At 28.6% G+C, this 23,478-nt stretch overlaps 1 protein-coding gene across 1 annotated transcript; it reads left to right on the forward strand.

Moving 5' to 3' along the window:
* Positions 1-2,341: 2,341 nt before the first annotated feature.
* Positions 2,342-3,132, forward strand: LOC132944326 (uncharacterized). The gene is made up of 3 exons (XM_061013609.1): positions 2,342-2,475; positions 2,823-2,943; positions 3,016-3,132. The coding sequence occupies exons 1-3, from the start codon at positions 2,405-2,407 to the stop codon at positions 3,124-3,126; spliced, it is 303 nt and encodes a 100-aa protein (XP_060869592.1). The 5' UTR covers positions 2,342-2,404; the 3' UTR covers positions 3,127-3,132.
* Positions 3,133-23,478: the final 20,346 nt, after the last annotated feature.

Consider the following 23,478-nt stretch of genomic DNA (forward strand, 5'->3'; position numbering starts at 1 on the left):
TATAATGTAAGCCATGAAGGTACACCGTGATTGGTGAATTCGTAATGCGCAGATCAAATGTAACAGTAAACAAATTAAAATATATTTCATTCAATACTTGAATATGTGATACATGTATTGATGTATACAGTATACTTTACTGAGTATAGGTCATAGGTACAAAGGTACTGTTATTAATTATCACAGTAATGACGAAAAGTTGAGACCACAATATGTCAGAACATTAACATTCTCTAATTGGCTTAGGCTATCAAGCTATAAAGTTTACGACACCGGTAAGCTAGATTTTTGCAAAAAAACAATTTTGAAAATGTTGGTTTTATTTTTGATCTTGGGTTCTGGCGATTTATGTGTGAAGTTGGCCCCCAACATTGTCTGATCGACTCCGGACCAACGCCAAATTTTTATAGCACCCAAAGTGAGGAGTTACTAATTCTGCGAAAAGTGTGTTACAAATACATAGTTACTTAAATGACTTACTAAATATTAGCATTGGTTCGGAGTCGACCTGACAATGTCGGGGGGCCAACTTCACGCACGTGCGGTGATCGCTGTTGCAGGCCATTTTCATATATTATATTTTACTTGTTTTTGCAGTGGATGGATTTCTTAGTGAATTTCACAGTACATTTTCATTCCACGATGTAACGATAAAACGGTAATATTTGACGGCATTTAGATTTTAGATCAGCGAGTTGTCCACCAGAACCGATAAAAAGACTTATTATTTATTTATTTTATATAGGCAGTGGCTATATCTTCAAATAAATATGTATTGCTGGGGAAAATTCTGAGGACTCACCCACTTAAAAAATGTATTAGAAAATACAAATAACCATGAATATTCAATCAACGGGTCGCATATTTGAGAAATATCAAAATATAATATATCTAATAATTTTTTTTTTAAAACAAATCTTAATTTTTATAAATAATATTTCTAATTGAAACAACCACTTTATTTAAAGTAAAAATATAAATAATAGACAATATTATTAAGGAATTGAAAACAGTTTTTAAAACGACGTCCATGCTACTTAGATTTTTACAAAGAAAGAGCTTATTTTGACGCCTCAAATTGCGCTATACTATTTCTTTAAACAGCGATCTATACGTTGATAGAAAACAAATTGGAAAATATTACTTTTTTTCAATTTAGGTGGTGGCGACCTGTTGATGGCTTTATTAGTACAAATTTTACTTTAAGTGAATTTTCTGGTGGTAGGATTTCCGAGCGAACCCCAAAACTAATCTAGATAGATTACGGAACCGTCGAATAACATATTTGTCAAAAAAAAATTTCAATATTATTTATCTTAACTAGGAAAGGGATCGAAAACAGTTTTTAAAACGACGTTTATAATACTTATTGTCATTTTGGAAATCTTTTTTTTTAACTTAACTAGGCAAGTAAAAGGTCTTGCCATCCCTTTGATAGAGTCTTTGATTAATTATAACGAATTAATATTTAATATTATGACTTAAATCACAGTTATGACCAACATTTTTTTTAATAAACATTTATTATTTAAAAACTTTACATCGGTGATATTTCACTATAGGTACCATATAATAATAGTTAGACGTAGACCTAAAAAAATCAAGTGGTGATTAATTTGAGCTTGGGGTGCGAAAGACCTTTTAAAAAAGACGTTTTTGCACCCCCTAATTGCGCCAAAGGTGATTTTCTCATCGTGTAATTACTAATTCATGCCATGTATTGTCTATTACAGCCGAAGCGACGCACACAAAATGTACCTACTTAATAAATTATTCAACCCTCTCCCTCAAAAACAAAATCATAACTATGACAGTGCTAATAATGATAAAATTTGATTATTGTTCTATTATGTGTACAGATTGGAAATTGTCTTGTTTTTAATGAAACCTGAAACATCGTTTCCGCTCAAAATCGTTTTTCGTAGGTACCTACCTATGCTGAAATAAAGTGTATAAATGAACTAAAATTTAACACATCCATAACAGTAATCTAATCGGGACTATTATAGTATTATTACCTTTTTATTTATTTATTCAGAAGTCATTAGTTTTAATTACTGTGCGTTATATTTGTTTGTACGTTTATTTCCATAAAATATATGTTATTTTATATTTAAAACATAGAGATGGTCGGTTAGATGTATTTTGTTTTTGTTATTGATATGGATACAACCTAGGTAAATAATGTGCACTAATGAGAAAATTAATACTAATATAATGGTGTTGTTAAGTTAATGATATATTAATGATATAGATAGGTAGTATGTAAAACTGTTATTCATATTATATAATATATATATCTGTTTTACCAGCTAGTTTGTTCTTGTAAACATATAGTTACGCATTATATGTCCTGTACTCTTGTATGCACACATGTTTGTAAGCAAAAAAATCATCAGTTAATATGAATGACTTTTTAAGAAAAACTAACAAGTGTTTGTACTTGTACACAAAAAATACATCGACAATCATGGGGTAAGATTTTTCTAAGTACCTAACCTATCTATATATTATACATTTCACATTTATATAGTTAGATAAAATATAACCTACCAATATTTAATATGTAATGTAGATATTAAGCGATTAAAATTTTAAGATTCGTATTGTTACACTATAAATTATGTGTAAACATATGTTTAGCGTTTAAAAGGAAAATTCGGATTTTTGTTATGCTTTTATTTGTACGAGTATGAGATCATAATTTATTTGTGTGTAAATTGTATAATATAACCATTATTTTCTTTTATTGAATATGTATATTGTATATGTTTGTAATTTGTGTTTATTTGTCATGTTATGTATGTCGTATACTTGTATAGATTCAGCCGGTACAAAAGTATTGATGTGGGAAGCGGTGAATTTGGCGGAGGAGGTTCAATTGGTGAATCAAGTGAAAGCAAACACGAAGCTTCATCGGAAGAAAAATTTTTTTATAAAGAGGTAAATATAAATAAGTACATTTTAAATGTTGATAATTAAATGTATAACGTTTCTGTTAAATATATTAAATAGAATAAGTTTCGAATAGAAAAACTTAAACAAATTATCGCAATTCGGAACAAACGGGTAGATGAACACATCGAAGAAATCATCCAAAGCTTATCAAAGTCCGACAAAAAATAAATGACACCTCAATATTTTTATTAATATTTTATTCGAATACAATATAGATAATCATCGTGTTATATATAATAATTATTTAAAATTAAAATTAATCATATAACCATACATTGACACATCTCTATGTTATCTTATTAATAAAATAAATGTTTGGTACTGTGGACGCTGAAGGCTGAACACTCTAATATTTTAACTAAATAACTACCATCGGCCACTAGATAACGCATCCAGGAGGCTTGAAAAAAATGGACTAGAATTTTTACAAATCAAAACTTAATTAATTTACCAACGGCCTACATAAATAATACTATGTAAACACTGTCTATATGGACATAATAATATATTATTTTGAATTTTTAGTTTTGAATATCTTGAAAAAATGTAAAATGTTAAAAATGATAAATTTATTTAGTGTCAGTGAACATATAGGTATAACTACTATTACGAATAATAAAACGTCAAATATTGTAATAATATAATATTATGTTTTTAAGTGCGTGTAGAGGTACCTACCTAAAATAACACTCGCATGGGGAAATAAGTGTTCGGTGTGTCGATGTCGTATGGAACTTATATTGCAAAGTGTTTGGTCTCCTTATCTCCAGTTTTACTGGATATAAATATATAATAGTATAATAATAAGTATACAATTAAGCGTTGTTGAGTATATTATTGTATTAAGTAATATAATGAAATAAATTGGAAATTATATAATAGAATATCATAACAATAACGGGTAACACGCTTCGCGATAAACATTATTAGCGAGCTGTTTCGAACGAACAATATAATAACATTCTATAGTACATCATTGAACGGTAGGTACCGCAGGGGCACGCGACAATATAGCGGTTCATCGGGTACACCGCAGTTCACGGCACGTCAGTCATTGTCGCGTGTAAAGTTTCGACAGGATGTAGCGCTTGGTGATGATCGACACGACGGCGGCGTTTAGGAGCAGGAACGCCACGGCCGAGACGACCGTGGCCATCGGCGGCGGCCGCGCTTCGCTGTTCCGCCAGCCTGCCCGGGACAAAACGAACGCGTTGAGGAACCCGGGGCCATCGCCGCCGGCCACGCCGCCCCAGGCACCGTACATGGCGATCAGGCAGTAGGCAGCCACCACACATGCGGGCCTCATCGACGCGCCCAGGGCCCGCACCACGTGCGACGCCCGTCTCTCGTACATGACCAATTGAAACGTCCGGAACAGCGCCATGGCCACGATGACGGACGCCAGCGCGGCCACATGTTCGTGGGCCTGGCACATGTACGTCATGCTGCCGACGACCACCGTCTCCTGGGCCGCCGAGTACCGCTCGTGGGCCACCTCCATCAGCTGCCAGCGGCCGGTCACTGCGAACATCGCACACATGACGACCGCCAGCACCACGCACTCGTACGCAGCGCACAACACCCGGTACTGACCGCCGCCGTGGTCGTACATGGCGGACACCATGTGTTTCAGCGACATCATCAGCCGCACGGCCATCATTGCGTACGCAAACATGAACACCAGCGTGAACACGTACGTGTACCACGTGACGATCACCGAACCCGAAGGCACCGACCACACCTAAACGCGCACGACAGTATAATATCCATATTAGTATCATGATAAAAATATTATCAGTGGCGTATCAAGAGTGGTAGGGGGTTATGGGGTTGTACCCCCCCCCCCCGAAATAATAACAACTTTTTCATTATAGGTAATAAATCATTTTCAGATAAGATTTGTCAAAAACTTATTTTAATCCTCCCTGAAAAAAATTCTATAGATACGCCACTGAAAATTGGAACTGTTGAATTTTAATTATATAATAATATATATAAAAATGTAAGTTTGTTGGTTTTTCCTCTTTAATAGCACGTTAACCGCCATTGGGACGAACCCAAAATAGGCGACCCTATTATTTTTTCCCAAAACAACTAATTAATTACATACTCACAATCACAGTCTTAAAAAAAAAAAAGTACTAAAACTAGTACTTTTAGATAAGTACACTTAAACATTTTAACCGTATTTAACATACCTCACTATGTACTGTATATAATAGTCCCGATAAAGTTTCGAATTGTATTTTGAACACAGTAATGCAATCTATGTTAGGTGTGTAAGTATGAAATTCTATTACTAGATTTCTCGTTCTATTATCCAACCATCCGTTTTCCAAGTGTGCGTTTATAGTTTTCTTATACTCTGATAGTTGTCCAGTTAGATCTAATATAAATCCAGAGTTTTTTGTAATAGGAAACCCTAAAACATTTGAGTAAATCGTCTTAAGCTTAAGCACACTGAATTATTTTATAAACAAGTAAACTACTATTGGAAATGAATACATACATAGACCGAAATATTTTATCACGGGTATTGATCTATAAATCCAAGCCGTAGCATCTTTAATTTTGGTAGTTTTTATCCATTTTTCTTTATAACTACCTGTATCGCTTTCCCATCTTAAGTTGTTTTCTGTGATTCTATTTTGTTTTAGTCTGATGCCTCCGTTTACTAATTTACTGTTGTAAAAACTACACCAACCTCTTGCATTGTCTATTAAAGACAATTTATTGTAATACAATGAACATTTAAGTCTAAGTCTTCAAAATGTTTAGGATATAAGAAGGTAATAAATTCGACGACCCAGTTAATCTGGGTAAAAATTAATTATTATAATTTGTTTAACTGTGTGTATATATATTATTAGATTTACAATTATTTTAATATTTTAAACGTTAATTAATAAGCATTCATACTTTCACTTAGATATGGCATTGATTTATTGACTATTGGCATTCCACTATAGTATTCTCTGATATGAAAAGGATTTAAAAGCGCTTCGGTTAAAAATGCTTTAATCCTAAAATAAAATTTTAATCAAATCATACATTTCATTTAACTAAAAATATATAGTATGTCTATTTGTATGTTACATTTCCAAATCCATCATATTTGTTTGTAATATGCTTTTGAGAAATAATTTGTTAATATTATTGGCATGTACAATATGTTTGTGATTGCTAAATGAATACAACCCGCTAATACAACATAATGATATTAATATTAATAGCAGACATGTACCAACATTTTCTTGAAAATTCACCAGCCGCAATTTATTCCTATATCTGGCTTGTAAAATCTGTAGAATATTTAATTATTTTTAATTATAATACATTGTCATCATTTCAGATATTGACATAAATTAATATAACATTTGGCACAACATGGATCACGTTTTTGAATATCCAACGTTTCGTGACACACTAAAAAAGTGATAACTAAAATATTTTTGTAGATAATATTCAAATGCGTACCTAAGCCTACTCTGATATTACATAGGTAGGTAGTTATATAATATTTAATAGCTAAAACCGAAATAGATTAAAAATGATTATATCTACTAGAGCAGATTTTCGCGTCATCGGACTATACACATATCTTTTTCTGCGCTCTCGTATACTCTGTATTAATCGAATATTCCGTAATCGATTCTTAGTATTTCTACGGAAATTATTCAATCTAATTTTATATTTCTTTAATAATATGTGATGCTGTCCCTGTAACAGTAAAACAATAATGCAAACCGTATTAGGTTTCATTCATATCGACAAATCATTTAAATGTTATATTTTTATCAATTTATTAATGCAGTTACTTGATCGAGTTTAAATATAATAAAACTACATAATATTATTTGTATAGGTTCAGATACGAATACGTTTTCTAGGACCGTTATCAGCAATGTCATTAACCAGTGTAAGCTTTTCACTTGTCCTATTTTCAATCCAAAGGTAATGATTATGACGGTCGATAAACAATAGATAAGTAAGCACAATGCCCTGCATGAAAATTTAGCGTTAATAATGTTTAACTGTTAGGCGTAGGTATTGATAAACTTAAAACAGTACCATCCAGTTATGAGCCAATAGTTTATTACATTTTTTTTGTTACTTTTTTCTTCCATCTGAGCGGGCATATAAACGACTTTACTTGGATAAATTAAAACTAATAACTTATTGAACCAAGATTCTAGGATGATAATATTAATACACGATTAAAAAATGTGTACCTATCTTAGGTATTATTATTTGATAATATATCAATTATTATTATTATCAATTATGTATTATTATTTTTCAAACAGTAAAAATAACATTGAATATATTTTTTATTTAAATATTTATAAAATCGGCTTGGGTCCAATACATTTAAATAGTTGCCCTACTTGAAGAAAACGTTATTGTAAAACACAATAATTAATGGTGCAACTAAATCGTACGCTATAATATGACATAATAGGTACAACGTACCATTAATTAATATGATTATTAGGTGTGATAGGCAGCCGATTCTTACAAATGTATAAGGTACTTTAGCTGGGATAAGTTCAATGACTATTGACTACACGGGACATAACAGGTAAACCATATAAATGTGTTACTGTGAAAGTTCTTACTATTCTTATGAAGGTATAAAAATAAAAATCAGATATGTTAGTACCTACACGATACGCGCAGTGGCGTCATTTGGGTGGGGGGCAGTATGGGCATTGCCCCCCTTGTCATTAGCGGGCCGCTGTCGGACCGGGATGGGCTAGTTTTGGGCCTTCATATAGTAGCTAATAGGTAATATATTTAAGTATCCCTCTACATATAAATTAATTATTTAGTTATTGTTATCTCTCAAAAAAAAAAATGCGTGACCTATGCTTATGATGTTAACCTTTTCACTATCTAGTGAGCGTAAAATTATTTAAGAAGGGTATTTATATTGAGATAAAAATGCAATTGTAATGCAATGTAATTGTTAGCAAGCGGTTTTTTTTCAGTTTTATTTTGGGCCGGTCAAAAATGTTGCCCCCCCCATCTCAGAAACTGAAATGACGCCACTGGATACATGAATATTGTCATATCATTATATAATATCTTTTAAATTTAAAACTAAAAAGGTGGCAAGTGGGTACAGCACTGCTGTACAGTTGTAGGTGTCTAATGTCTATAGAGTGGTCAATGCGGCGAATGTGTGAAACTTGAATTTAATGATATAAAATCGTTGTATACAAAAAGAGATTTTGAGCGAAAGTCTGTCAGCCTATAGTACTAAATATTAAGTAATAAGTATATATATTATATTTGTATGATATTTTTGCTTTTAAAGTAATTAATTTTATTATTAGATATTAGTCGTTGTAATGGCATTATGTGTAATACATTATGTATATACAATTATAATATACTTTAGAAGTTTCAACTATTTTCTATTAGCTAACTCGAGCAGATGGGGTAAAAACATACATAAAATTGAAATTATATCTTAAAACCAAATATACCAAAAAACTACTCGACTTATTTTAACAAAAATCTCAGATTGTTTTTTGATATCAAAAAAATGTAGAGAGTAGTTTACATAAAAAATATACCAAGTGCTAAATCTAATCCGTGACTGGTGGTTACCCAATTTTTATCTAGGTCGAATCATTTCACAAAGCAACGTCGATTAACACGTGAACTGAGGTACACCAAAACCAAAATTATTGTTGGTTACGCCTATTTCACACTATACTTTTAATTTTTCACGGGCTAAGTCGAAGTCTACAACTAGTAAAATATAATTTTAGATTCTAAGCTGAGCAAGAAATGAATTGGTCTTACAAAAATGTGTCTGTCCTCACGCTATGAATTTGAAATTCCGAGAATTTTCTTCAGTCTTCAACATCGAGACAGTTGTTAACTGGGGGGGTCACAAAATGTTATTATAGTGACATCCAATTATAAAATACACAATATAGATGCAATTATGTTATTAGCGTTTTATCTTCAAATTTATTCGTAAAATAACCTATAATTTTCCTTAAGTGAACTATCATTTTCAATTTTATCGCGGTGTGGGAACTAACATTATCTAATTCTTAAACTTTTATGTAGAAACTTACATAATATGTATTTATGATGTCATGCTATGTCCCATGTATAAGAATTTATAACGACCTATTTAGCTGATTTATTATAATACGTTTTAATATACTTTTCATCTCATCTTTATTTTCCACTTGTTGAACAACATCATAACTTTTGTATTCTGTACCTTTACTGGAAATACATTTAAAAAACAATTTTATAATTAAATTTTAATTTCAATACAAGTGATATTAGAATTTAGAAATCATTATTTAAAATAATTTAAATAGTACAACTAGCACTGGCATAATGTGGTACTGGGTTTTAATAATTAAAAATATAATTATCAAACCAACATTTAAAAAAAAGTCGTATAATTTATAATTAATAAATGTAAGTACTAGTACACCTACTAATTTAAAATGGTTTTGTATGAAATATACAGTACAAGTATTTACCTAAAACAGTAACTAGTGCCAACCGTCATTAATGCGTGTATTATGCTACCTTGTATAGAAATAGAAATTTGAGTATATGTTAGTTCAAATTTCAAAAAATTTTCTTCATCATCTGTGTATATATTAATTGTATTGTATTAAAACGTATTTTCTTGTCATTTTTAGTTTGTTAATTAACTTACCGTCTATAAAATCATAAAATAATAAACTTATTACCATTGCACTCAATAATAAACATATTATTTTGCTCAATTTTTGACATCGTGTTACTAAAGATCTTGGATGACTAAACATAATAAAAGAACATTTTATTTTGTTAGTTTAATTAGTCTTATTTAAATTAAATATTTTATAGACTTAACGTTGTAATATTAATTATTATTATTGATTTGATTACATGTTTTGTTATAAATATTTAAAGGAATTATTGCAAACGGTCAGTTATTTCAACCAAAATATACCATCAGTCAGGGCACTTTTTAAATTTCGTTCATCAAATCCTATAGGTTGATACATTTATGACATTTTAAATGTTGATTATTAGGAATTGAAATGAACAATTTTAAAATGTGGCCTGTTCGGTCTCAAGTAGACATAATAAAGGATTAAATCAATTTTCCAAAATTAAGTCTAACATCTATCTGTAGGATTGACGAAAAGTATATAGGTACAGATAAGATTACATTTTTTACCGTTCACGTGCACCGCTATTTATTTTACGCACAGTCGCACAATGGCATAGCCAGGATTTTTAAATGGGGGCCAAAGCAAAAAAAAGTTGTGCTATACACACATTGTTTAAAATATCATACAGGGGGACGGAGTGGCCGACCCGAGTTCGATACCTTGGCCGCGGGCAAGTCACGGTGTCCGGAGAACAAGTGCCGCCATCCCCCCACCCGGGGCACGGCAGAAACCTACGGGTGCCCCATTAGAAATTCTGCCAAACACAACACACACGTGTACCAACCTACCCAATTCAAAAACCTACAGTGCCCTCCCCCACACCCAATGGCATATGTTGCCGCGGGTTACCCAATAAAAAAAAATATCATACAATTTAAAAACTTATATAAATATTGTTTTATTTTACAGCTGTGTTCCGCGAAATTCTTATAAAATATTAAGTGTTCCGTTATTAAAAAAAGGTTAAGAGCCACTGGAGTATATAAGTATATTTATATTTATTGTTTTTAATTTGACCTTAATTTATAAATACAAATCGCCAGATTATTATATTATACTAGGTACTAGATAGTAGGTATTTTAATTACAGTTTGTTTTTAATTATTATAGTTGTTACCGTATAAATACACTTGCCCATAGATATTCTTCGCGTATAGTTAATCCAACATCATTTATAACTTTTGTTTGCCAATCGTTAGGCGTTCCTACAAAAATAACATGCTCAATATCTTTAATCGAGCTTAAGATCGTAAACCATCTTTCCACATGGAAATTCCATTTTTTCTGTGTCCGCACATCAGTGACTTCAATACGTTTACAATACCAGTTAGGATTATTTCCATAATTATCGTGCCATATATGAATGGACTTGAATTCACCGAGACTTGTTGGTGTAAAAACGATAAACCAATCGTCACTGAAACGCTGCAAAACGTCACACTCTGAATTGTACAACCAATGGACCTGGAGTGATTAAGAATATTGTACCCATTAACACGGGTTGTTGGGGTGGAAAAAAAATACAAATTTTATTCACTCGACTGCTGCTAACATTCCCGTGCAATTGTAGGCATACATTAGCCGTAGTTCCAGCACCAGCAATGTCTCCCGTGTAAACCGTCACTAAATAAACTTCATCTTCCCCTGGATAGTTGTCATGGAGGATTACGATTTCGCCCTAAAATGCGCCATATTTTATGAACTCATATATATTTAATGGCGAATTGCTGAACAAAAACTTTACCCGCGACACATCTTTTTTGTCCTCGTATTTCGACCAAATTAATAATGTTGTATATACTAGAAATATTACTGAAACCGTTATCAGACAAACCATATTATTGACTATGGAATCGGTATGATTGATGCCTGTAACTGTATCTACTATATCAGGTAAAGTATAAAATATGCCACTAAACAACGACGTATGGTTAGTTTGACAGTGAATGTTATTTTCTGTAGTATTCGAACCAACCTGCAGAACATGGTTGATTACAATTCGTTTAGGTAGGTACCTATACTACCTAGGTAGTAGGTAGTAGGTACCAGCTATAATAATAATATATTACAATTATTCCATCAGGTGCCCATTTTACTCCATTCCAATACAAGCACTGAGGACCATACATGACCATTGAAAAATTAGCGTACTTGACATTCCTCCCTGTGGCCTTCTAAAACAAATAAAATCAACTTTTGTCATTTAATTTTTGAACTTTCAAATCATCGAAAATGCTGCGTTTTGTGCGTTTCATATTATATTAGTAGGTACATTTAATAATATTATACATGGGAGGATTTATTTTCAAGATAAAAATGTTACTGTAAATGCTGATACACCAATGTAATGAATTTCATCACGGTGTCGACTTAGTGTTTTCAATGTGAATTCATTGTTTCCACCAGCTTTCAAGTTAACTGCATACTTTGAACTTTTCATTACTTTAATATCTGGTCTTTTATTTCTTAACCATGCAAACTAATTATAATATAATAAACATAGTATAGAATACAATATATATTTCAATAAAATAGGGATTTAATACGTTATTGTTTTTCTTCATTTAAATACCTAACTTACACGTAAATCATATGTTGAATCGCTGAATGTAACAAATAATTCACTAATATTTGTCATATCTATTCTGAACACCAAAATATTTTTATCAAACTTAATGCTGTTACTATTTTGTGCTAGAACCGGAACTGCATAATTTCGTTTCTGTTTCTTTTTAGTTTCGGTTTTTTTGAAGGTTAAATCAATATAATTGTCAAAACGTTTGTATGTCATTAAATTTTTCGAATTCGATTTATCAAAATTTAACAAATCTAATGACACAATTGGCATAATAATCTCGGTCCCTACTATTTCATCAAATGTTTGCATTAAATTTTTTGCAATGGGAAAATTCTAAACTTGTTATAATTAATGTTAATAATTCTTCAAATTAATCAATTTTATTTTAGTATCTTACTGTTATTCCTACGTTGCCTCCTTTCAATAGTAATTCATTTGCTAACGATTTTCCAATAGCATCATACATAAATGATTTTGATTCCAATTGAGATAACCTGTTTTTTAACCACCCAGGTAATAAAACCTATCAAATAAAATATTTTATGGTTGATATTTATGTTGTACTCAATTACAGTGGCGCGACCGGAAATTTTTCAAGGGGGGGTGTTGGCCAGTAGTGTATACAGTGGTTCCCCAAAATGTTTTTATACATTTAAAAAAAAATTGGAGAAATACAATTGGTTCAAGAGGGGTTTCCAGACCCCCGAAACACGGTAACACACCCCACGGTTGCGCCACTAGTCTATTATACGTGCTAGTATACACATGATTTGAGATCGCTATCCTCATCCGCACAAGTAATGCCTCTTTTGTAATTCTTCAGGTTGAGTATAACTGATTTTCCAAATGAGTTTATAAGATTGTCAATCTTTTGTGTGATTCTGTTCCACTAACAGAGTATGAACATTTGAGCGTCAATATAAAGAACATTATTATTGTATGAAAACTAAATAATTTTATACATTAAACCATTACGTTTTCAAATGATGACCAAAGATAACGTTCCGAACCATCTGGATTTTTATCGATGTATTTTATATTATTTATTATAAAAATTAAATTTTCCCGAATTTTTCTAGTATTAAAAATAATATAGTAAATTTCAATGATGGTTAGTAGTTAGTAGGTCCACACATCTATAATATTTATTAAAAATATACCTTTTTATTTCTTCTATTTTATTCATTTCTATCATTATATTATACTCGTTAGACGATTCTATATACTCTAGTAATGCAATAGAAATTTTAAGCAATTGTTTGGCTACTCTCAAAAGCTTAATTACTTTAATTGCATCTTTATTTGCTGTATAATAATCCTCAACAACTTTTTGAAAAATTAATACAAACTGATCAATACAGAAAAGATTCTTAGAAATACACTTCCGTAATGGGATCTGAAAATAATAAATTATATTCACAAATAATATATGATAAAATATTAAAAAAACAATTAGTTTTACATTTATGATACTATTACAAATTAAAAATATCAAATTGTTTTGTTTATTTTATATTCCACAATTATGCGATATGTATGAAATGTATATAGGATATAATATAGGATACAATTTAAAAATATGAATTTCGTTTGACTTAAGTGATATTTATAATATTCATATTATCATATTTAATAAATAGGTATGATTAATTGGTAATCTAATACAAACCAAATGTATAGTAAAAATAACAATTATAGATATAAATAAGATGGTTAAAGATTTTTAACTATAAAATCTAACATATTTTGTTTTTTGTTTTAGTTTTAACTAATTATTAAACTGCTGAATATTTTAATATTTTAACATTATATTATTAAGTGATATTATGAAGTAAGCACAAGTACACTGTTCTTCCTTCATATTCATTTAACCATTTAAAATGTTTGTAATAAGGTATTTAAACGTCCATAACATAACTATTTAAACTTTTTTATTTCGGTTTATTTTTATTTATATATATTATGCCTTAACTAAAAAGGTTATTGGCGTTTCTGAAATACATTACATTTTATAATTTATACAAACAATTTAAGGATGATACATGGAAGGCTCATATATGTTATGGCTATTATGTTAATTTAACTACTATTTTAGTTCTTTATTTTATTGTTTATTATTACATTATTTATCTCAAAATTATTTTCAAGTACACATGTATCTGCATTAGTTTTCCGTATTTACCATAACCTTCTATTTAGTTGGTTAAAAAATTATTTTAATGGATATTTTAATATAATGGAACAAATTATAAGCTAACCTAACAGCCTACCCTTTTAAAGTTCTAAAAAAAACTAATTTACAATTTATATTTTTGAATTTAAATCATAATATTAATTGGATAATTTGTATTTAGTTTATCAAAATATAAAATGTTTTAGAATCTAACAATTTTGTTTTATTTATTTATTTATATGAATTAATGCCATTCGGCTTTTTTACAAACCAGATATAAAATAGGACATATTATATGTATATAGATGTACATAATATAGTAAAGTTTTAAATTTTTTTTGCGCTAATTAATATTTTACTAAAACATAAATACGAATATTATTTCATTTTCATTTTTTTTGAAGCATCACCTTATTTAATGCTTTGAACAACTTTTTAAATTGTTTAATATGGTTATCACGAAGTACATCACTCAAAATTGATATTATTGATACAGCTTCTAAAGTAACAAAAAACAAATAATTATAATGCTGAACATTTTTTGATAAAGATAGTTGGTCCTTTTCGGTCATTAGAAAAATAATTTTTGATTCGTGTATTTTGGGTATTAATTGCATCATGTAATCATGTTTATGTAAAGCTTAAACAAAACTTAATAACTTTAATTTATTTAAACTTTTTACTAGGACATTTATTATAAATCTGGGGAAGTACATTATATTGAATGTTTTTTTATTTATGTAATTATAAGTATCTACACATTAACAAATAGCATATTTCCCAAAAATTAACAACTAATCGTTATAATTTTGCTAATTTTAATTATTTTCACATAAAAGTTAATATTATTTTATTATATTTTATTGTGTACAATTTTATAATTGTATTTAACAGTATACAGTTAATTTATGTGATGAAAATTTAAAATGTAATTTACAATTAGTATACAATTAATTTATGTGATGAAAATTCAAAATGTAATTTATACATATTATTTTTTTATTTAGTAATCGATTAATAATTAATTTAATGGCTCATTTATTGGTTTCAAAAATAAATGCATTCGCTGAAAATGAAATAAGATACTTTTAGTTTTCTAAACTTCAGTTAGTAAAAAAGTTTGATTTTTTACGAAAGTGACCAACGTCAAAAATTAAAAATATCTTAATTTGTTAAGTAATTATATTGTGATCATACTTGACGTGTCTTTATTCTTCAAGTGCATGTTTAATTCCTTATACAATTTTTTCAATAAATGCGTATTACATTCTGATACCTAATATGATAATCTCTCAATAAAAAAAAAGTATCAAGTTAATTCTACTCAAAAATATTATTTACCCTCGCAATTAAATGCATCTGCGAATAAGCTCCATCACGTATATTTATTACTCTTACAATCAATTTATTGGATGAAGTTAATTTGAAGTCACTCAGAGTTCTATTTCCACGATCTAATAATACTCCTTTGATTAAGAATTAAATCAAAAATTATGAATTTTGGTACAATAATGATTTTAGATAGTATTTATCATAGTTTACCTCTACTTGCTTCATCATTTTTATTTTTTTGATAGAATTCAAAAGTAGTTTGATTGCTTAAATGTATACATGATATAGTAAATAATGTTACTCCTGCCAAGCCGACCAATGGTTGTATTATACAATTTCCAATTTTTGGTCTTGAGACAGTTGTTATGAATAGATTATTCATCAAAGTATATTTTGGATCTATGCATAGTTAAAAATATATATATACATTTTTTTTTAATATAAAAATAATTTCTATGAATGTATTAAGTAAATATAAACTATTCCGAAAAAATAAGTTTTAATGGAAATACGCGTACATAATTGTGATGAAATACTTAATAATTTTAAAATTTGGTCATGAACAATATTGACAATTATATAAGCCATCACACATAACAAATTATTTTATCAAGAATTCCTTAGAATTGTTTCAAGTTAATATTTTATTATATGGTAGGTACTCTTTTAAAACTCACATTTAACAATAAAATTATACACTGTTCCATACTCCAACTTGTTTCTTTTTACTATAAGCATATGCTTTGATACATCTGTTAATGCAATGTCATCCACTGGCTTTATGTCACTAGCATCAAATTGGTAGTACCATTCGAATTTGTGGCCTATAAAATTAATTTTTGCCTCCAAATGTAAGTCATTTGAAGGATTTGATAATGGCAAACAATTTTTAATGCATCTAAAAAAAAACCACAGAATAATGCGATTGAAATAAAAATAAATGACAATTTAAATGCATCTTAAATCGTATTGTCCATAACATTGTATCCACCTAACTAATTAACATATAAGACAATTTTAAATGTACAAACGTAAATATTATGTAATTAACATAATAACATCATAGAAAGAAACTTTTAAACTCTGAAGGGTCTTTAAAAAAAATACCAAGTAACCAATACCATCACTAAGTAGAGATTTTTCCAAAAATCATGGAATAATGTCATAATGACAACATGCATTTTTAATCTCTTATTCCAAAGCAGACTATTTTTTTTAGTTCTTAGATGTATAAAAATCGAATTTTGGACAAAATGACATATCTACCTAATAAGTAGTATACGATTTATAAGTAGGTATAGGTATTTAAAGTTAATATGAGCATAGTTGAGTAATACGGCGCAAAATGTTGGTCCACTACACCACTTATAACAATTTTAAATAGGTAGGTACTTATAACTAATGTACTATTTGTCTCCAATTTTATTTTCATAGGTCGAAGTATTCTGAATAATATCCTGATTCATAAAAAAAGGTTATACAATAATATGAGTAATTTTTTTTGTTGATATTTTTAATTTATGTATGAATAACTTTTGTGAGGAATATTGTCTAGCAAATTCTAATATCAATAATTCGGGAAAATGTTCTTTTACAAATCTGATTTTGCGTAATACCTATTCCAGTTATCATAATTTTTTTTCCCTAATTATTTTGAAAATTAAGTACTGGGGATTTATTACTTTTGAACTCTCAAATAGATCTTATCCGCTACTAGAAACCACCCTCAAATTTGAAAAATGAAGCATAATTATATCTCCAAAAGACAATAAGAGACAAACACAAAACAAACACATTATAAAATCAATACCTACATTATATGCTCAAAATCTAGAACCATAACATAAATACATGCGTAAAATTAAATTTGAGATATCAAATTATGATTATTTAAAATTATTTGACACTATAATGTAACACACATTAGTAGGCACTGTTAAGGTTATTAGAATATAAACAACGAATTATGGAATTCAAAATGTTAATTATGGTTCATTATTATTATTACTTGATACTTATTTTCTTTTTTTTTCTTTCTTTTTTTGTAGTAGTTTTAGTTGTAGTTGTAATCGTAGTTGTAGTTGTAGTCGTAGTTGTAGTCGTAGTTGTAGTCGTAGTTGGAGTTGGTGTTGTAGTAGTTGTTGTAGTAGTAGTTGTAGTTGGAGTTGTAGTCGTAGTTGGAGTTGTAGTCGTAGTTGGAGTTGTAGTAGTAGTTGTAGTTGGAGTTGTAGTCGTAGTTGGAGTTGTAGTAGTAGTTGTAGTTGGAGTTGTAGTAGTAGTTGTAGTTGGAGTTGTAGTCGTAGTTGGAGTCGTAGTAGTAGTTGTAGTTGGAGTTGTAGTCGTTGTTGGAGTTGTAGTAGTAGTTGTAGTTGTAGTTGTAGTTGTAGTTGTAGTTGGAGCTGGAGTTGTAGTTGTAGTCGTTGATTGTGTGGTTGTTTTGGGTGGATCATGATAAACAACAATTGTTTTAATTCCATCTTTAGGTTTTCCAATTTTTGATGTATATTCATTATCGACGCTCACTGTTAACGTAAAAGTATATTCACCAACTTCAGAAAGTCGTTTCTTTGCGATTAATTTTGGATCTATAATGTAATTAAGCTTTGATATAAGTTACAAAACTATAAGTTCAATATGCGATTTGTAAATGTCATAAATATTAATAATGTACTATTTATAATTTGTACCTACCTAATAATTTATATTAATGCTTAAAAAAAAATTTAAGAAAATGGTAATATTATTGTAACAAAAAAATATAATAATAAATTAATTCCTTAATATAGTATATGTTATAATTATCGAAGATACAAATATTTGTAAATATATCAAGAATTATTAAGGTATCTGTATTTTATTCCCATTCCTATTGATGATAATGTTATAATTACTTGTTGATGTTGTCTTTTTACAAATATCATCTGCTGGAATATTACATTCCCAGGTATATATCAAATTTTTTTTGCTTGCCTTTTCATTAGGATTATATGATTCTGACGCATCTAATTTCAACAGTTTCTTTCCCAAGTGCAGGGGAGATGGTCCACTGATTATAGCAACTAAATCTTGTAACTGAATTTCTATGTAACGCTATTTACGGTTTAATTAAATTTTTTATTTAAACATTAAAGAATGAGACAGAAAATATACGAACTAAATAAAAGTCTGATGTTCTCACGCCGGTTGCTTTGATTGCTAAAAACATTTGGAAGTAAAATACGTGTATACCAATTGGTAGTATGTGAGTATCGATAGTCAATTCAGTGTTATACATCTTTGATTCTTCTAGATATGCCATTCCTTTTTCATCTTGACAATACAATTACATAATAGTTTATAATGTGGTATAAATAAGTTGTTCATTAATTGGTGTAATTACGTATGTAGCTATCAATTTTTTTATAGTTGAATATTTTCCACAGAGGAATTTGTAGTGTTTCTTCAATTTGATATGGACAGTTTCTTTTCTTTTCGAGGGTAACTTTCAATTTCAATGGTACATTTCTAAAAACTTTTTCTATACGTCTTTCTTTTAGCTCTTTGGTTTCCATAGTGTCTCTAAAATTTAGTAAAAATATCATGTTGGTGTAATATATAGTATTATTATTATATAATATAATATTATATCTAGTTTTGTAATTTTGTAAAGTATCTATCTATTGACTTTAATAAAATGAAATGAAACTAAAGTTGTTTACGAAAAAGAAGTAAAGATTAAGCTAAACTATGTTAAACGTGTAAAATATTATTTTCCTTACGTACTATACCTATTAGTGATTAATATTTTATTTAATGGATATAATGTGTAATTTTTTCCTATCGACCTTATTTATAATGATAAAAACAAATGTGTGGTTTTTGAACTCAATCAACTCGAATCACCACCAACATAATGTAAGTCATTACACAATACTTAAAAAAAACTTACTGCTCATTGTCAGAGAAATATTCCATAAATGGTAAACAAAATGACAAAATGTCATCAACTATAAACTGAATAAAATTGATTTTATATTCAATACTATCTTCATTTTTGGTGTATAACTGTACTTCTAGTGTATATTTTCCACCCATTCTGTTTGTTTTGGCCGAGTCATAATATATATCTTCTCTTCTAAGTAAACTTTTTGAATTAAAATAGGGGCCGATAAGTGCAATTTCTACTTCATTGTCGAGAGTACCTGAAAATTGTATCTAGGGTTTATTAATATTTCTTTTCTATTTTTTTCATTACCATATAACTTTGGGATAAAATTGCACATATTTTGACAGTCATTGTTATCAGGGCCATAACAATTAGACACTATAAATTCTTGAGAGTTCAATTTTTCCGAACACAGTTGAATTGCATCAGAAATTTTAATTTTTTTTTGAAAGTCTTTCAATTTAAATCGAAAACTATTTAATACACCTTTAATAATTACATTATAATTATCGTCTCCAAAATTATCAGATACAAGCAATATATGTAACTCTTCTCCGTGTTTGGATTTTATTCGATAAAATAATGAAGGCCTTTTTATTTTACTGATTGTATCACCTTTAAAAAATGAGGTGTAGTATAACTTGCATAAATATAAACAATTGTATTAAATAGTAATTAATAAAATAATTATTAGTTGATTGTGTAAGTTCTAAAAATTACCTAGGTATTTGGTAAGAAATTAGAAAAGTAATCAAACGAAACGCTTTACCTGTGCGCCTCAAATTATATGTTTAAACAACCGATTAAAACCTCTCATAAAATATATAAATTCCACTTTTATTTCTTTATACATTGTATGATAATCGCATTTAATGAATGTGAGATTTTGCACTATGGATGTTTTTGTACAAACTACAAGTTAAGTTCGATTTATTTTTAAAATACTCAATGGATATTTTTCAAATATTATTGGGAGCCACTTATTTTCTTTTACATATTAGTTTGTTTCTAGGTAATAATAAAATTGACTTACCATTTGCAATAGGAATTCCACAGTTAATACCATGGAATCCACTGCTACATTCACATACGTGATGTCCTATGCCAGATTTGCATTTTCCGTTGTTGACGCATGGATTTATTGTACATTTATCATCGTAAATGCCACAGTATTTTCCACTCATTACGGTTTGAGAAAAACTGCACAAACAAACGTTTTCTGTATCGTACACATTATTATTATTGCAACCACCGTCGTGACATCGGTTTAATCCCGTGTTATCGGGTTCGCAATAATTAATACTGATCGTAATTTCGGTTAAATTCAATAAGCCAAGTATTAAGATGGTTCTGTACATTTCACTTATTTCATGATATTATTATTGGAAACTATTAATTCACTTCAAAATATAAATTAAATTGTTTTAATTTCACTAGTAACATATTATAATAATATGTTTCTATATATTAATTATCATAGATATTTATCCTTAAAACATTAAATAAATACTTGGATACTAATCCGTTTATTATAGCAAAAATAGGTTGTCAAGCGTGTAGTTATAATATGAAAGGAAATAAAAATATATTATAATATATTTGATCTAATTGATGTTAGGTATCTATCTATTATATAGAGGATTGATACGATATTTCATGCTTCGTATTTCATACTTATATTAAAATAGTATTTATTATTATTATAATAATTAAACAATTAAGAAGATATTATTTTTAATTAATATTTTATTTTCATGTTCGATAATATTATAAATTATAATATTAATGATTTTAAACATACGTAATGGATTATTAGTTTTACAATAATACACTTACCTACTTGTTCACGATGTGCAGCTCCTCTCGTAATAGTCGCAATCGCAAACATACCGAAATTTACCTGCTCAATTATTAATAATATGGATACTGTATTGTCTGTATAGTTTAACTATAACTTTCCTTTCTTTCGATCTAGGCTTATCAATTACATAATATTATTATTATTATTAAATCTTAGTATTATTTTAGACTATTGTAGGTAAATCAACATAATTACAATTATTGGCTACTATGCTGTCGGTATCGTCGTTAGTCGAAGTCGGTGTTGCATTTACATTGTAGTGGCAGTGCCGCCTTTTTGGTTATTTTGTTTTTTTACCTTCTTAAAGTCATCGTTTTTTTATTTTTATAAATTATATCATATAATAATATTATTAGCACTTAAATTGAAAAAAACTAAAAGGGGGATGCAAAGGTGTAAAAAAATGTGCTTACCTAAATATTTATATGTCTTATTGACTAGAATATTATTAGAAGGGGTACGCAAAAATATTTTTTAAATAGTAGAGGAACTCCATTCCTTCACGTCCTCTCTCAATAAAAGCACTGAAATATTATAATTTATAGCTAATAGGTATGCAATTTTCACACTGTTAGTAATTAATATAATATATATTATACATAATACATATATATGTTTATAGCCATGATAGCGTGATCTCAAAATTGTTTTTCTATATAACTACAACTAATTACATGTAGGTAGGCATAATATATATATTTTATACTACATAGTATAGGTACAGTGGCGTACTCACGGGTGGGGGGGGGGGGTCATGGGGTTTGAACCTAGGGGTGAATATAGTTGGTACATTGGGAAGGTCAAAATCCTATATTCCCATTAGTGTTGAAAAGCGCCGAGAAAAAAAATTAATAAGGAAAACCGGGAATTTAAAAAAAAAACACTAAATCAGTTTTCGACCAAATCGATTTTGGTTTTTGGTGTAACTCTAAAACAAATGACTGTAGATATTTGAAATTTTCACTGGTTGTTTATATTATCATTTTATATACACGATAAAATGTATTATTAATATTATTTGGATTTATTTTTAACTGTTTACGTACATTTTCGGTTTCCAATTTTGTTTATTTTTTTTTCTATGAATGTCAATAAAATTTTGTTTGTTCTGTAAAAAAGCTTGAAAATTTAATACATGGCTCTTAATATATTGTTACAATGACATTTGAAAAATATTAAAAATCCATAGGCACAATATATCATATGTTTATTTTATCAATTCCTATATGGCTATACTTGATAACATTTTCAAAATATTTTGACTTGTTTTGAGCTGTTTACAGACAATTTCAAATTTTAAATTTTTTAGTTTTTTTTTTTTATAAAAATCAGTAAAAATCAGTAAAATTTTATTTGTAGTCCAAAAAGACTAGGCATTAATAAGTTAATAAGTTTAAGTTAAGTTACTTTTAACTAAGTTAACTAACGAGTTACTTTTTTTCTTATGTTATTCAGTAACTTACGAGTTAATTAATTTTATTGCCACGTTAAGAAAATTTTTTTCGTAAGCTACAGGTTTAAAATAAATTCAATTTTGTAAAAATTAATTTTATAAAAAAAGAATCAGAAATATTAAATATATCAATTAGTAATTAATAATTTATAATAATAGTTATTATATTGTATATTCACAGAAAATATTATATAACTATATTATAGACGAAAATGTTATAAGGGTTAATGTTAATATTACTTCCTTACAATATTGTATCGTACCTATTGTTTGAAATTTTGAAGAAAAATATGGATAACTATTAACTATTAACTTAGCTAATAGTGACACAACTCATTCAAAATGGAGTCATTTAAATAAATATTTTAAAGAACGTCGCGAGCCGTGATAACAGGCCTCGGGCCTATGTACAGATAAGTTTATATTATAAGTATAACAAGTATATAAATCAAAAATGTACAGGTTAATAAAAAAATTAATTTTTTAAAAAAGAT

This window comes from Metopolophium dirhodum, chromosome 5 (genome assembly GCF_019925205.1).
Source record: "Metopolophium dirhodum isolate CAU chromosome 5, ASM1992520v1, whole genome shotgun sequence".
Lineage (NCBI taxonomy): Eukaryota > Metazoa > Arthropoda > Insecta > Hemiptera > Aphididae > Metopolophium > Metopolophium dirhodum.

What these genes read in the sequence shown, in the direction of transcription:
- LOC132944326 (XM_061013609.1), top strand. Translation starts at nt 2,405, where the DNA reads ATGAATGACTTTTTAAGAAAAACTAACAAGTGTTTGTACTTGTACACA. An exon ending in AATACATCGACAATCATGGG is followed by an intron (nt 2,476 to 2,822) that starts GTAAGATTTTTC and finishes ATACTTGTATAG; the next exon opens with ATTCAGCCGGTACAAAAGTA. An exon ending in AAAAATTTTTTTATAAAGAG is followed by an intron (nt 2,944 to 3,015) that starts GTAAATATAAAT and finishes TATATTAAATAG; the next exon opens with AATAAGTTTCGAATAGAAAA.